The 16352-nt window shown below is 58.9% G+C and overlaps 1 protein-coding gene across 3 annotated transcripts; it reads left to right on the top strand.

Moving 5' to 3' along the window:
- The first annotated feature begins 66 nt into the window (after window positions 1-66).
- On the top strand, window positions 67-13018 carry CLPTM1L (CLPTM1 like). 3 transcript variants are annotated; one of them, XM_082620330.1, is made up of 17 exons: window positions 68-414; window positions 802-902; window positions 1896-2085; window positions 3546-3694; window positions 4802-4880; window positions 5167-5284; window positions 5493-5587; window positions 6072-6156; window positions 7054-7157; window positions 8063-8128; window positions 9094-9144; window positions 9938-10020; window positions 10509-10543; window positions 11018-11073; window positions 11155-11199; window positions 11899-12014; window positions 12519-13018. In XM_082620330.1, the coding sequence occupies exons 1-17, from the start codon at window positions 253-255 to the stop codon at window positions 12601-12603; spliced, it is 1620 nt and encodes a 539-aa protein (XP_082476456.1). In that variant the 5' UTR covers window positions 68-252; the 3' UTR covers window positions 12604-13018. The 3 variants fall into 3 exon arrangements, with proteins under 3 accessions (XP_082476458.1, XP_082476456.1, XP_082476457.1); XM_082620331.1 differs by having other exon boundaries at window positions 69-414; window positions 3549-3694; XM_082620332.1 differs by lacking the exon at window positions 10509-10543 and having other exon boundaries at window positions 67-414.
- The last annotated feature ends 3334 nt before the right edge of the window (window positions 13019-16352 follow it).

Here is a 16352-nt window from a genome sequence, read left to right on the forward strand (position 1 = left end):
GCGGGCGGCGCGGGCCCGGAAGCGGCGCACCGGCGAATCCCGCAGCGACAGGTCGGCGGCGGCGGGCGCGGGAGCATGCGGGGCGGCTGGCGGCCCGCGGCGCACAGCGCGTTCTTTCCCCGGAGGTGGCGGCGGCGCGCGGCGGCTCTCCTGTGAGCGGCGGCGGCCGGAGTGTCCGGCAGGGCGCCGGACGGGCGGGCGGCGGGGCCCGCGGCTGCGAGGCGGACCGGGCCGGGCGGCGGCGGTGGCGCCATGTGGAGCGGCCGCAGCTCCTTCACCAGCCTGGTCGTGGGCGTGTTCGTGGTGTACGTGGTGCACACCTGCTGGGTCATGTATGGCATCGTCTACACCCGCCCGTGCGCCGGCGACGGCAACTGCATCCAGCCCTACCTGGCGCGGAGACCCAAGCTGCAGGTGAGCGCGGGCCTTCGCACCTGACCTCTGATCTCGGGCTGGGCGCGGCCGGGCCCTTCGCACCTGAACCTGACCGGGTCTGAGCTGAGTCCTCTCCTCCCCGCCCCCGAATCCTAAAGCTCCTGACCCCGCACGCTGGCCCCCGTGCCCCTCTTCACCCCATCACAAGGCGCCCAGAGTCCCTGTACCCCTGCCCCGTTCATCAACCAGCCACACACTTTAACAGGTTGTTCCTTTGCAGCAGGCGTGTCCCGGAACCTCCTGTCACCGGGCGGAGTTGTGTCCCTTGGGGAGTTAAGATGCACCTTTCCCTGTGTGGCTGGTCAGGTCTCTGTGTGCTTTCTGCCAGGGGCCTTGCCCAGCTGACTTTCTTGACGTCTTTTCCAGCTCAGCGTGTACACCGCCACACGGTCCAACCTGGGTGCCGAGAACAACGTGGACCTGGTCTTGAACGTGGAGGATTTTGATGTGGAGTCCAAATTTGAAAGGTATGGTTGTGGACAGGGTGACAGGCAGGCATCATTGACGTTGAGATTGTTGACAGGTCAGCGTTCTGCACGTGAGGGGGTACCACAGAAGCAGCATCACCAGCCGTCTCGGGCGCGGTAGAGCGTTTTCATTGCGGGCGTGTGTGATACGCACACAAGCAAACTTTGTTTCACTTGAAAGTAGCAGACGCCGAGTTTGTCCTTTAGGAAGTAGCTTACCCAGCATCTGACAGCTGTGGGATACTGTGCGGCCCTGGGGAGCTTCCAGAGGAGTGGGGATTACGGTGGGGACTATAATCCGTTCAGAGTTTACACACGCAGTTTCCCACAGAAAACAACTTGCGTTTTCCTGGCAGAAGTGGTTCAGTTATGTCGTCTAGAAGGGAAAAGGGAAGGGGACGGAGGGAAGAATTTAGCAGAAAATCATAATTAAGTGAAATGTAACTTTACAACAGAGTAAGCAGTATAAACGTTGACATCTGTAGAGTGACTGTGTGAAGCTGTATTTAAGCTATGGTTCTAGTTTCTTAAATTCCAGTAAGTTTAACTTTAAAGATGATGTGTTTGTCACAAGTTCTCTTCTTCCCTCTTGGTTGTCTGGGAGGCGTCAGAGTGAGCACCGGGGTGCGTGGTGTCTTGCAGGATAGACATTCTCTAGCCGCCCGCCCATCGCCCCTCGGAGAGCTGCTACGGGGGCGGGGCACACATTTGGTGTTGGCCCCCTTAGCCTGTGACCTCAGCGCCCGGAATGCAGTCCTTTCAGCTTTTGGGCAGCTGCCGTGCTTTCAGGGTGGGTGTGTTCCATAAATGTGCGCACTCAGGACTTCAGTAACATCCAGGTAGCTGGGTTTCGTTTTTAGTATTTCTCAGCTAAAATTAGTTGGTTTTGGTTTGAAACAACATTTTTTATAGAAATATTTGCATAGTCTCCACTCTGTGTGCACACACAACATAATGTGTACATGGTTGAAATCATCACTTGTTTTGTTGCAGGACAGTCAATGTTTCTGTTCCAAAGAAAACCAGGAACAACGGGACGCTGTATGCCTACGTCTTTGTCCATCACGCCGGCATCCTGCCCTGGCACGACGGGAAGCAGGTGCACCTGGTGAGCCCGCTGACCACCTACATGGTCCCCAAACCGGAAGAGGTCAACCTGCTCACTGGGGAATCTGCCGCACAGGTGAGTGGTGCCGGCTGAAGGAAACCTGCTGACCCCCTTGTAGTTCACACACACGTGTCTGCACGTACAGTTTGCATCTGGCGCTAGACTGCTGGGAAGTGAAGTGATCAGGTGTTACTGTCACATACATTTTCAGCTCAGTAACTTCTCATGGGTTTGCAGATAAATTTATGTCAAATTAGTGACGTGCAGTTTAAGTAGTTCAGTGATTTTTGTTTTTTATTTTTTCTGGCTGTTCCGCGTGGCATGTGGGATCTTAGTTCCCCAACCAGGGGTCGAACCCGTGCCCCTTGTAGTGGAAGCGTGGAGTCTTAACCACTGGATCGCCAGGGAAGCCGTTCAATGACTTTCTTTACCCAGATTCCTTCTCAGGCCACAGGACCTCTCAGCCCCCAGGGAGTGTGTGTGCACCCCAGTGGGTCCAGGGCAGCCCCTTCTGCGGAGCTCAGCTGCAGTCAGAACTTAGAGTTGGGAGACGCTGCACTGTGTGTAGGACAGGACAACGCTTGAATATTTATTCCAAGGATATAACTCAAAATTATGAAAAAGGTGTGAGTGCAAATTGTATCTTGTCCACCCGTAGAAAGCTGTACGTACAGGGAAAGGCTGGAGATCGCACACGCGGTCGTTACCGCAGTGGAGGGTGGGACGGACGGATCCTGGTGTTCGGGTCCGCGTCGAATGCAAGGGGAGTCACCCATGCCAGGGGCGGCAGCTGTCTCGTGTGTGTCCTTGGAAAGACCCCTCACTTCTGTTTCCCTGGGGACCGCACGACGCTGCCTCGTGGGCCTTTCTGGGGCGCCAGGCGGTGGTGTGAAGGGTGGAAGGGGTCTCTGGGAACTTACAGGAGCTGAATCAACGTTCGCTGTCGCTGCTCCTCGGAAGGCTGTGTTTAGTGTGACTGTTCGTGCTAAATTGTAGCTTTAGGGAGGAGATAAACGTTGATAGAATGACACGGTTACAGAGCTTCTCAGATCTGAAATCAAGATTTCCTTGCCGGGCAGAGTTTGTTTCTGAGTTCAGTAGCTTTAGGCTTGTTCCCTAGACACGGACATGCCCCTTTCCAGACAGCAGGGTGGAGCTGGTTTAGAAGCGTCTCCCTTCAGCCTCCTTGCAGAGGGCGGGGCTCTCAGCTCCAGCACCTCCCGCAAATGTGCCGGAGGCTCGTCCTTCTCGGGATCCCTGCTCCGGACAAGGGCCCGAAACAGGAGGCAGTGAGATCCAGGACCCCATGGTGCGGAACAGCACACCCTTTGGCTTCTGTTGCGAGAAGGCAGCGCGGGTTTGAGAGTCGGGGAGCTGGCAGCCGTGGGTCCTCCCACGCTCCGCTGGCCCTGCTCACGGTTGTGCTCGTGGGCTGTGCCCAGATGCAAGTGCCAGCAGCTTGCTGCCTCAGACCCTCCCGGGCCCCTCCCGCCCCAGCCTTGGTCTTTTCCTGCTAAGTCAGTCCTTACGTGTAGCAGCAGATGGAGGCTGAGAAGAGGCCAGCAAGTGCCCTGGACGAACCCGTGTCTCACTGGAGACCAAGGCTGACCCTGAACGTGATGGTGGATGACTTCGTCTTTGACGGGGCCTTCCTGCCCGCTGATGTGCATCGGTACATGAAGATGTAAGTGCTGTGGTCTGGCCGCTGAGCTGAGGCCCAGACAGTGGGAAGGCCACTGTAGTTCACGTTCACCTGCCCAGCTTTGCACATCGCTCATTCACTCCCTGAGCGGACAGCAAAGGGGTGACCTGGTGGGTGGTGGGTGGAGGGATCGTGGCCGGCCAGAACCCTAAAGCAGATGGGCCGTACCCACATTCCTGAGCCTTCTCTGTGACGAGGGGCCTGGGGTGCTTCCTGGAGCACCCCAGCCTGTCCCTCCTCCCTGGGGGTCTTGCTGATCACGGCTGCCGCCAAGATATGGAAGGGAAACGATGACGCGACAGGCAGTCATCTTGCCCTTTGCTCTTGGCAAAAGCTGGAAGGGAAAGTGGAGAGCCTTGATGAGACCCTATCCCTCTGCACCCTGCGCAGGAGGTTTTGTCCTGTCTGCGTCCTGTTAGCTCTGACTCGGTTACCTTTGCTTAAAAATGGATTGTTAGGTTCTGTTCCCATCACTTGCTGTCGTAAGCATGACTGTTAAAATTGACTGACCTAGATGATCCCGTGTCTCTACACTTCAGGGAGCCCCCCTGTGAGATCACAGCCTGTCACTGGGTCGTCACATAGCACCTAGAAATGGCTCTGCTGAGAATTGTTTCCTTCTTCAGTTTCCAGTGGGTCCTGTGGTGGTGTCATGAGGTTTTCCCTTTTGTAAAACTAAAATCTAATTTCTGAACGCGTGATCCATTCACACGGTTGAGAGTGTGAAAGGCACAGAAGGGTCATGGGGTGAAAGCCAGATGTGGAGGGTAGTTGGGTACTGGCTTCTCACCGCGCCGCGGGCTGCCCTGTGTCGGCGCACACGCGGCCCCTCGCTTCCCCTCGCGTCCTGAGTGGTGTCCCACTGCACGCCTGGTCCCCACCTCCTCCTGGTGTCAGCTGTGCAGGGAACGAACGTAGCTCACGGCGCCCCTGCTGCCCTGGGGAGGCGTGTCCTGGGGCTCCTGCGACCAGAAGCCACTGAAGACGCGGGGGGGTGAGCCCTGCGAGGTAACCCAGCGTCTTGGGGCCACCTTCAGTCCTGGGGGCCCGGGAGCTCGCTGCGGCCTTGAAACGGCTCCGATCCCCCAGGATCCAGCTGGGGAAGACGGTGCACTACCTGCCCATCCTGTTCATCGATCAGCTCAGCAGCCGGGTCAAGGACCTCACGGTGAGTAGCCAGGGCTCCGTCGGGCCTGTGCGCGGCTCGGCCGCTCGGGTGGGCCCCCAGCTCCTGCCCAGGAGGCGCCAGCACCCGGGGCTGTGGTCGCGAGAGACACGCAGGGTCCGGGTGGTGGGCGGGAGGTCAGGGTGCCAGGGCTTCCTGGGGGAGGCCCCCTGCCGGGGCCGCGAGGACAGCTGGGGCCCCACAGGAGGAGAGGGCAGGGGAGACGCGGCCTTGGGTCCGGGCAGAGCAGCGCGCGTGGGGCTGGGCTGTCACGGCGCCCTCCCCGCAGGTCATCAACCGCTCCACCACCGAGCTGCCCCTCACCGTGTCCTACGACAAGATCTCACTGGGGCGGCTGCGCTTCTGGATCCACATGCAGGACGCCGTGTTCTCGCTGCAGCAGTTCGGTGAGGCCGCTGGGCGGGCGCCCCGGGTTCAGGGGGTCAGTCCAGCCCGGGAGCCCCGGAGCCCGGCTTCCATTCCGCCTGTGAGATCGTCCCCCTTGAAAGGGCACGTTTGGCCCGCGGAGCTCTTCCTGCTGATGAGGTGTAGCCCGGCCAGGGCTCTGGTGGGGGGTTGGCGTCGTCCGTTCACGCAGGGTCTGGTCCTTTGCAGGGTTTTCAGAGAAGGACGCTGACGAAGTGAAAGGGATTTTCGTCGACACCAACTTGTACTTCTTAGCGCTGACCTTCTTTGTGGCCGCGTTCCACGTGAGTGCTCCCGGCCCTCAGCAGGGCCTGTCCCCCGCCCCGCTCAGGAGAGGGTCTGCACCTCGGGCACTGACCAGCTGAAGGACCTGGGGCTTCGTCTGCTGCCTTTGGAAGCTGTTTTGAAAACAAACCCAAAATCAGTGATATCAACGAATGACTTTGCAAAATAAGCATTTCCTTGTGGGAGGTGTGGCGCGGCAGTTCAGAGAGTGACGCGTCAGCCCTGCCGGCGGAATCCCTGTTAGACACGGCGGCTGGCGGCTGCCAGGGAAAGCCAGCCCGGGGGCTCGGGGGCGAGGCCGCAAGGCACGGGCAGCCAGCTGCAGCTGGTTCCCAGGGCCTGGGAACTGGCCGCCAGTGAAGCCAGATCTCGCCAGAGCTGTGCTGGGAGACACGGGTGTTACTGAGAGGCCGGCATCTGAGGTCGAGCCCGGGCTCGTCTGCACAGCTTGAGGGGCGCATCACTGTCCTGTTTTCTTTCCAGCTGCTTTTTGATTTCCTAGCGTTTAAAAATGACATCAGTTTCTGGAAGAAAAAGAAGAGCATGATCGGAATGTCCACCAAAGCAGGTAGGCGCTCTCAGAACGTGCCCCCGTCCTCAGACCTCTCCCACCGCTGGCTGATGCAGGCAGGGGATAGAGCTCGTTTTGAAACCTACAGCTTGCGATCACCCGTGGCCAACATGGCTCTTGTTCGGGAGGGGCTTTTCAATCCCCTGTGGTAGCACCCCGGGAGGGTGCCGTCTCCGCAGTCGTGGCGAGCGTCACGGAAGCCTGGGACCGTGGAGGGCAGGTGACACGGATGCTGGTTCATAGTGCCCGTCTGTGTCGGCTCACAGTCTTGCTCGGCTCCCAAGCTGGGTCTCCAGCAAGAGACGGTTCTTTTCCTCCTGCGGAAGTGACACCCAAGTGGGTGGTCTGGGATGCTGGGGCGGCCCCCGAGTCCAGAGTCCACGTCTCGGGGTTTTCTGTCGTGACCTCTGGCTTCCTTGGAGGGGCGGGTCCCCCGCTGAGCCCTCCTGCCCCCTCCCCTGGCCTTTTCAGCCTGTGGCATGAGCGGGGCTTGTGGGTCCCGGGGCCTGAGCTCCTGACGGAGAGCACCCTACAGGGAGTGTTTCCACGGCTGTGGCATCTCCTAAAGCACAACCCGAAAGGACAAAGTGCAGCTTTTAAAGGACAGATGCAGGCTCCACAGGGCCAGTGTGAAAGCAGGAAAGCCTGAGATTAGAGTGCAGGATCCCTGTCAGGAACCAGTTTTCTTAGCAGCCTCGTGTGCCTTTTGTGTCTGTAAGTGTAACTTACGCATGTCCACCTGCTGAGGTTGCCTTCTGTTGGGTCCATAGCCTTTTGTAATCATCTCGCGTTTCCCGTCGCCGCCTGTGGTCCGCAGGTCCCTTTAGTGGACAAAGGGGCAGAAGCGGTTAGGGTGCTGGTCCCCAGGCCTCAGCACAGCCCGTTTCTCCCCAGTGCTCTGGCGCTGCTTCAGCACCGTGGTCATCTTCCTGTTCCTGCTGGACGAGCGGACGAGCCTGCTGGTGCTGGTTCCTGCGGGCATCGGAGCTGCCATCGAGGTGAGCTGCCCGCTGGGGCGCTGGTCGGAGCGCCGTGCCTGTGGTTCCGGGGCCCAAGCGCTCGGCGCGGCCGGGACCCGCGTCACTGCCGAAGGAGCGGCCACCGGCGCTGCAGCACGGCGAGGGCGCGGCTTCTCGGGCGGAGCTGCCGACGCCTCCGCGTTTCTCGTGGCCCAGAAGCTTCAGCTTGTCCCCTCCGTCCGTGGGATGTGTTGACCCGGTGGCTGAAGCCTGTGCAGCTCTCGCTGCGCTGGATGCCGTGCGAAGCAGAACGTGTGACGCAGGGGCAGTGGAGGGGCGGCAGGCCTCTGGCACCACCCTGACCGGGACCCCCAGCTGTGGTCGTATTCCAGGGCCCCCGCCAGTGGGCACTGGCTCACACGGCTGTCGGGTTGGGGGCTGCGCTGGCACCGCCTATCGAGGAAGTGCTGGCGGCACCCCCCTTATGGGCACCAGTCACCATGCGGAACCGACCTCACGGCCATGGTGCCGGTCCCACCTTAGGGAGGGTCCTGGAGAGACCCAGCCACAGCAGGGCGTGGGGCTTGGGGTCCCCCGGGGAGCAGAAAGAAGGTGCCGGGGTGAATCTGGGGACGGGCGGGGTGGGGCATCAGTGCAGGTGGGCTGGGCGGGGGGACGGCCCGACCGGCGCCACCTCAGTGGTCCCAGGGAGGGGGTCGGGTCCACGTGGGCGCACAGGCTGGGTGGGTGTGGGCAGGAGACTGGGGGCCGTCCCGGGGTGTCCCCGCCGGCAAGGCGAGGAACAGCGGGGAGCCGAAGGGTCGGGCTGGGCTGGGGCGCGCGGGGCCTGAGCGGCCGGTGCCCTGGTCAGTGGCCGTCCGAGGAGCGGGTCCTGGCTTTTTCCTGGTCCTGGAGCCTGAAGTGTGGACTTTTCAACTTCTCAGCTGTGGAAGGTGAAAAAGGCCTTGAAGATGACCGTCACCTGGAGAGGCCTGAGGCCCGCATTTCAGGTAGGGGCCCAACCGCACCCTCCCGGGGATCCGTCACTTCCTCCGGCCTTTCCCAGCCCACCTTCTTCGTGTCTCGGCCGGTCTGCTCGTGCAGGCTGACTGCTGATGTGTTTCCTAGCTGCGTCCCGGTGAGATGCAGGTCACCGTGAGGGCAGGTGATCGTCACGTGGTCACATTGCTGACCTTCCGACCCCAAGAGCAGCTTGTCACCTGCAGACCAGCAGGGAGATGCAGACGCGTCTCGGGGCGAGTGGGCGGGTCACCGCACCTCTGCAGCTCTCCCCACGAGCCTCCGGGGCTCTGATGCACCCGGGGTCCCCAGCCGTGGACCCAGCACCGAGCACGCTGAGCAGCACCTCCGCCTCCGTGACCAGACAGGATGCTGGTCGGCCAGGCTCGGGTGGTACTCCCCACTCCCGCGGGGGTGTGATGCCCCCGCACGACAGCACAGTCCCTCGCTTCCCAAAGAGCCGCCCTTTGGTGTGGAGTCTCCTGGGCAGGCTCGGGCGGGGGCCTGGGCGTCAGTGTGAGCTTTATGGTCGGGCAGCTCGCTCTGCTTTCCGGGCCTTGGGGTTTATGACACTCCAGGTTTCCAGGTCAAGGGCAGGTCACTTGGAGACGGGACGCAGCTTCTCTTGATCTAAGTCAGCCCAGTGAATCCACTTTGATTTAAGAGCAGTGTCTTCACTGCAAAACTCAGTGGAACTGGGAGCAGGAAGCAGCGCGAGGAGGGCCGCACAGGCTCACGGGCTGCTTCCGCCTCGCGTCCCACACACTGTGGCTCGCGGGCTGGGGCCATCGGGTCCGCTGCACCCCCGGCTCTGAAGCGGGGGCGCTGCCACGCCTGGGCTGAGGGTTCCCGCCTCTCAGCCTGCAGCCCTGTCCCTCCTTCCGTGGTAGCCGAGCTGAGCCCAGATGCCTGCCTGGCCCGCGATTTAACATGGTTGTATTGAATTTCGTTGCAGTTTGGCACTTACAGTGAATCTGAAAGGAAAACGGAGGAGTATGACACTCAGGTGAGCGGTGATCCGGGGCGTGCATGCCTACCTGGAGGTGGTGTCCTGGCTGTGACCGTCCCCATGGAGAAGCTGTGTCCTGGAGCCAAGACCCCCAGGGAGCCTGCCTGCCTGCCTGGGGTTTCTGACCCAGGAGGGAGGCCGGGGGCTCCTGTGTTTCCCAGCCCCTGCAGGCGCCTGTGCTGCGTCCTGTACCACCGGGAGATGTCTTATTCCCGGTGGGCAGCTGTGGGACTGCGAGCTGAGCCTCTGTCCCTGAGACGTGGTGACCCCAGAGGCTCTGCGTCCTAGGCCATCGGACTCCCCCTGCCGAGGGGAGCCGTGGTTTTCAGTTTGATTTAATATACATTTCCCAAGCAGGGATGATTTTATTTTCTGGTTTAATGGGCATCGACTGCATACCAGTTTTTATTGGGTTTTTGATAAAGTTCAAGTCAGAATTAAGGGTGATAACGCTGCGTTGGTTGGAAGGCAGCCCTGCACCCGGGGTTCTGGGAGCGTTTCTGCAGGGTTCTTTCCGAGACATTTAGTCATTTCTCTGCCATGCGTCGGTCTGTCAGTTTGGCTGTTTTTCACGGGCCGGTATTGTTGCTGTTCTCTCTGCTGTGCGGTCTTCATGGTGGACGTTCTGTGGGGTTTGCACAAATGCCCACTGACACGCGTCCTCCACACAGACTAGCTTCGCTGCCCTAAACGTCCTGGGTGTTTTCCCCTTTTTGTTTATGGGTTCCATCAAGAAAGTTTCCGCAGGTTTGATGGTGGACTCTCACTGGACGTTTTCTGTTCCCCGTAGGCCATGAAGTACTTGTCGTATCTCCTTTACCCTCTATGCATCGGGGGCGCAGTCTATTCTCTGCTGAATGTCAGATATAAGAGGTAGGACGTCACCTTTGCTACTCTTCAGCTGGAGACCACGGTCACTGACTGGGCCAGCAGCGGGGCTGGCACTGGGACGCCCCTTGGCCGCAGTCCTGGGCCTGCCCGCCGCTGCTGGCTCTGCGCGGCCCTCTCTGGTCCTCGCGGGGTCGGGGACTCTCACGGGAGCAGGCCTCGGGCTGGAACACACTGCCCGGAGCCAGAGGGGCCGAGGCGTCCACAGGCGTCCATGGTTTCCCATCTCCCTGGAAGTCGTGAAGGAAAGTCCGTAGGTGCCGAGTCTCTGTCCTCACCTCGGTGAGGGCTCCGGGGAAGCCGCTCCCCGTGCAGGTCACCCCCGGCCAGCCCACAGGGTCCCGGGGCTGGAGAGCAGAGCCCAGCCCTGGTGCTGGCGCTGCAGAGTGTGAGGGCGTGTGTGGGGCTCGGCGGTTAGCAGAGACGAGCGCCGGGGCCCGCGGCCTCCGCCATCACCCGCCCCTCCCTTCCAGCTGGTACTCCTGGTTGGTCAGCAGCTTCGTCAACGGTGAGTCCTGGTCTCCCGTCTCAGAGACACAGCGTTTACGGCGGGTCACTTTGTCCCGCTGCTGTGGGGCCCGGAGTGGTGAGAGGTCCCCGCCAGGCCCCGCCCTGCCCCGCCCCATGTTCTCCTCGCTGGGCCCTGTGTTGCCTGCTGGGCCTGTGGGACTGGCCATGGGCGGTGTGCTCTCCATGGAATGGCTGGGTGCGGGCAGTGAACCCCTGTCTTAGGGCACGCCGGAGCCCCGGCCCCCAGCCCTGTGTCCTGGGAGCATTGCCCACCCACTAGGCTCTTCCTGACCGCAGGCCACCGCATTCCCCGGGTGTGGGCAGGGGCGCCGTCTCACAGCCCCGCGGGCGGAAGGCGGGGGGTTCAGCCCAGGACGGTGCTGTCGGGCGTGGGGGGTCAGGTGGTCCTGAAGCCTGGGGGGCGGCCGCAGGCCCGAGCACGGCCCGTCTCCACGCGCGTCCGTCTCCTCAGGCGTCTACGCCTTTGGCTTCCTCTTCATGTTGCCCCAGCTCTTCGTGAACTACAAGGTAAGACGCGTCCCCGCGTCCCCGCGCCGCCCCCCCGTGTCCCTGCGCCGCCCCTGACGTGCTCCGTCTCCCTGTCCGCAGATGAAGTCGGTGGCTCACCTGCCCTGGAAGGCCTTCACCTACAAGGTCAGTGCCCCGCCTGCACAGGGCCCTCAGGGACTTGCCGTCAGGCTGGGCCATGCATCAGGCGGCCCTTCTGTGGAAGAGCGTCGGGGGCTCCTTTAGACATAGGGTGCCCTGCGGCGACTCTGAAAGGCCAGGCTTGTCTGTCACAGCGGCACCAGGCATTATCCGAGTTAGAGCCGTGCTGCTTCTCGCCAACATGAATCAAAGAGCAGGCAGATGCCCTTGACCCGGTGGCCAGGGTCTAGGGTTCTGGGTCCGTGTCCACCCAGACGGCGCGTCCAGTTTCCCGGGGCCGGGCTGGCCGGGGGCTGTCTTGGTGCATCATGGCCTGTCCGACACACACAGGCGGGGACCACGCGGCCCTCCGGTGCTGTTGGCTGTGAACTAGTGCGAGCGGCATTGGGGTGGGGGAATGGTTAGAACATCCTTCTGTCTTCGAAACCGGTTGGCCGTTCTCGGGCAGGCCGGCACCGTGATAGCCAGGCTCCCAGGTGGTGCTCCTGGGTCCCACGTGCGGAGAGCAGGTGGGACGCTGGGCCTTGGGGTCTGTGCAAGGGGGGTACCCTGGGCGTCAGCCCCCCCGCCCCCCCAGCTGGCTCTTGCTTCGTGGGGTGGCCCTGAGGTCACTGGGCGGCGCGAGTGCAGGGACGTGACCACGTGCCTGGGTGGTCCGGGTCCCACGGCCTCGCCCGCCCGCAGGCCTTCAACACGTTCATCGACGACGTGTTCGCCTTCGTCATCACCATGCCCACCTCCCACCGGCTGGCCTGCTTCAGGGACGACGTGGTGTTCCTCGTGTACCTTTACCAGCGATGGTGAGTGCCGGCCGGAGGCGCTCCTGCCCCAGTGGACTCGCTCGGGCCGCAGACCCGCGCCTGGTCCTGCGGGGAGAGATTGGCGGGTGGCGGGTGGTGCCTGGCGCCTGGGTGCCGGAGCGCTGCTTTCTGTCTGATTTGATCGCCCCTCGAGCACACGGCTCTCCTGCGGCGTGAGGGTCGCTCGCAGCTGCTGTTTAGCGGAGCCCGACGGAGGAGCTGCCTCAGCCCCTGTGCTGCACAGCGGGGGCCCGGGGTCAGGTCCCCTGTGGACGTGTCCCAGCCCTGCCTGTCCTTGGGCATCACTGTCCTCGTCCTCTCATCGGCCTCGAGAGCAGAGCTGTGGCCTGACCATCACAAGAACGTCGGGAGGGCACGAGGCAAACCCACACGCACATCTCCCGCGGTGAACCGACCGTCCGGGTCTTGGCCGTCGAGCACCCAGGACACGCGCATGCGTCTGTCCAAACCAGGTGGCGTGACGCACCCGTGGTCTCGCTGCAGGCTTTATCCCGTGGATAAGAGCAGAGTGAACGAGTTCGGGGAGTCCTACGAGGGGAATCCCCAGCGGAAACCCCACGCAGAATGAGCCCGACCCTGGCTGCTCACAGCCTCGCGGAGGCTTTGGTGGAACTGCCTGACATCACGCCCCCTGCGCTGCCAAAACCCCGAATGTCCCTCACGTCCCCGGGTTCCGTCACGCTGTGTCCGACGGGCGCTGTCAGCCCTGCCGCTGCTGCTCGCTGGACGTCTGTCCGGTCACCACGGCTGCGGGAGCGTCCGGTGCTGGCGGGGGCTGCACTGTCACTGCCCTGCCCCCACCCGGGGGAGTTCGTCTCGGGGTCTGTGAACAGTCCTTGAGGGGATATCAGACATCTCTTTGACTCCATTCCGCGCAGACTCTGGGATCAAATGGCTTTTCTCCTTTTTGTTTAAAATTCGACTATTTTAAAGCTTAACGTATGTATGTTTCTATTTTAAAATAAATTTCTCTGGCTGTAACACTTTTTTTGATCTGGTATAATATGTAAGGTTTCAGATGCTGGCATTTACCCCATTCCCAGAAATGAACGTGTGATGTGGTTTTTCTCTATGTTTGTTAAAAGGAGCAAATTTAAAGAATCTCTCGGGCCAGGACTGTTCTTAAAATGCCTGCGTCTGGTATTGAAGCCTAAGTCCTCGCAGTCCTGAGGGGTCAGGTGGATGGGGTTTTGTTAGAGAAACGCCCTGGGTAGCGCAGAGGGAGAAACGGGGCAGGAAGGCGTCTTCGCTGACGGGACAGGGAAGGGCGAGATCTGGAGGGTGACGGGGTCGAGTCACGATCAGTGAGGTTAGCTCCGCGGAGCCAGTCCTCACCGTGTGTGGGCACACGAGCACACACGGGAGGCGTGTACGTACGTCAGCGTCTCGGCCCCTGTGCCTGGCTCTGAATCCAGTCGTCCTCATCGATGGGGTCATTCCTCGGCGATGTCTACACTGGCAGCCTGTGGCCTCCAGAAGTTCATCAAAGGGCCCCTCCCTGGGCAGAACATGGAGCCGAGGCGGCTGGGCACTGGCTGGTGTCTGGAGGCGGCTCTCGGTCAGGGTTGTGTGTCCTTCCCACGAGTCCTCGCAAAGCCAGACTGAGAACTGCATCCAGAGGTCAGCGGCCAGCATGCACCACCCATGTTTTAGAAGAGAAGCTGCCGGCTTAGAATTCTTTACCCACTGAAGGTATGTCTCAGGATACATTTTAAAATGGGATTTACAGACATCCAAAAGCTGGAAGAATTCATCACAGCAAATCTCTGTGAGAAGTGACAGGGAGTTCTTCCATCAGGGATGAGGGCCGCAGGTACAAATCTGATCTGCACAAAGTAGGGGAAACCCCGGAAACAGCAACCACATGGGCACGTGCAGACTTATTTTCTTATTTAAATGATCTAAAACATAACAAACCACTTAAAGCTAAAATAATAACAGTGTTTTGTGAGGTTCATGTCATGTAGCAGTAAACTGTGTGATAGCACAAAGGCCCGCAGGGAGGTTCTTGCTCTGGGTGTGAAGATGTGCTGGGACTCCAGGTGGGTGGAGGCGGGTTAGAGACAAGTGGCCTCTGAAACAAAACAGCCAATAAGGAAAACAGAAACACTCAGCGCAGGAGAAGGCAGGGCCATGTGGAAAGGAGCGAGAACAGTTGGGATGTGTTGAAACCAGTAGCAAAACTACACTTAAACCCAGCTTGTTAATAATCACATTAAATGTAAATGGTTTAGACACCCCAACTAAAAGGCAGAGATTACCAGACCAAATAAAAAAGCAGGACCCAAGGACACAGACAGGTTAAAATCAAACACTGAGAGAAGATCCACCATGTTAACATCAGGAAGAGTATATTTTAGAGAAATAATATCACCAAGAAATAAAGTCTTTTCATAAAAATAAAGGTATCAGTTCATCAAAAGGACAAAACAATCCTAAGTGTTTATGTACCCAATAACAGAGCTTGAGAATATATTAAGCAAAAATGTTTAGAAATGCAAGGAGAACTAGTGGAGTCCACAGTTATAAGAGATTTCAATGCCATCTCAGTAATTGATAGAACAAGTATTAGGAAATCTCTGTCAGAACAGAGGAGACTTGAACACTTTCACTCTACGTGACCTATTTACAGACACTCCACCCAACTTCAGAAGTGTACACATTCTTTTCAAGAGCATACAGAGCATTTACCAAGAAAGAATATTCTGGGCCATAAAACCAGCCTAAACAACATTTAAAATGCTTCAAGTCATACAAATTATGTTCTTTAGCCCCAGTAGAATTAAGTCAGAAATCAATAACAGAAAGATCTGGGAAAATCTCCAAATATTTGGAAATTAAATATCACCACTTTGAAATAAGCCATGAATCAAAGAAGAAACCAAAAGGGAAATAAGGAAGTATTTTGAAGTGAATGAAAATGAAAACACGAAATATCCACATTTGCGGTACTTGATGGGGAGATGGAAGCCCAGCTGAAGCCATGCATAAGAGGGGTGTAGGGCACTAAAAACCTATAGCAGGAAAAGGTTTCCACAACCTCAGCTTCCACCTTAGGAAACTAGGAGCAGATTAAACCCAAAGGAAGTAGGAGAACATAACATGTATCAGAGCAGAAATCAGTGACACAGGAAAAAGACGATACTGGGACTTCCCCGGCGGTCCAGTGGTTAAGACTTCGCCTTCCAATGCAGGGGGTGCGGGCTCGATCCCTGGTCAGGGATCTAAGATCCCACACGCCTCAGGGCCAAACAATCAAAACATAAAACAAGCAATATTGTAACAAATCCAATAAAGACTTTTAAAATGGTCCACATCAAAAAAAATCTTTAGGAAAAGACAATACGGAACATTAATGAGCTCGAAATCTTGTTCTTTGAGAAGATCAATAAAATGAATAAACCTCCAGCCAGACTAATTAGGAGGAAAAGAGGGAAAACGCAATCACAGCATCAGTTGTGAGGGAGGTCACATCACCAGATTCTACCCATGTTTAAAGAATAGTAAAGAATATCGGGGCAGCTTTGTGCCGATACAGCCAAAAACGTGGGCAAACGGACAAATCCCTGGAGAGACCCAAACCACCCAAGCTCTCACAGGAAGAAACCTGAAGAGCCCTGTCTCTTCTGAAAATTCAATTTGCAGTTAAACCTTTCCCACAAAGAACCTTAGAACGAGGAGGCTTCTCGGCGCGCCCACCTGACATTTAGGGAAGAAGAGGTGCCAGTGCTGTGGCCTCCCAGAAGTCGGAGCAGGACGGGACGCCCCCCGACGCCCAAGCAGCGTCACCGCACATCCAGGCCAGACAGGCCTCGCGGGAAGAACGTTTCAGGACGTTTCACTCCGAGCCCACCTCGGGGCCGCTCCCGCGGGGTCCTGGCCGTTTCTCCCCGAGCCTCACGAGCGAAGCCTCCTCCCCTCACACGTGCTCCCATTCCCTGGCCCACGTCTCTTAGACCAGACCCTCCTTCCTGCAGCACATCCTTTAGGAATCCGGCTGCTGGTAAGACCCTTCCAGGTTTCTTCTGCACACAGGGCTTCACTTCACCCTTATCCTGAAAGGTGCTCCCGGTGGATGGCGGTGCTTCTCCCGCTGCCTGCAGTCTTTGCAGAGCCGCTGTGGCCTCTCCCGTCTGAGTCCGCGATGCTCCACCACGTGTGGCATCCTTGCCGTCTCCCTTTCCACGTGTGATGCACTGATTCGCACAGCGTGCTCGAGTCTACCATCGACAGTGGGAGAGCCTCGGCCACTTTTCCCAGAAGCGCCTCCTCCACACGTTTCTTCTCTGCTGAGATCTGTTCTGTCCACCCTCCTTG

This window comes from Mesoplodon mirus (assembly GCF_964341445.2).
Source record: "Mesoplodon mirus genome assembly, chromosome: 5".
In the NCBI taxonomy this organism is placed as follows: domain Eukaryota; kingdom Metazoa; phylum Chordata; class Mammalia; order Artiodactyla; family Ziphiidae; genus Mesoplodon; species Mesoplodon mirus.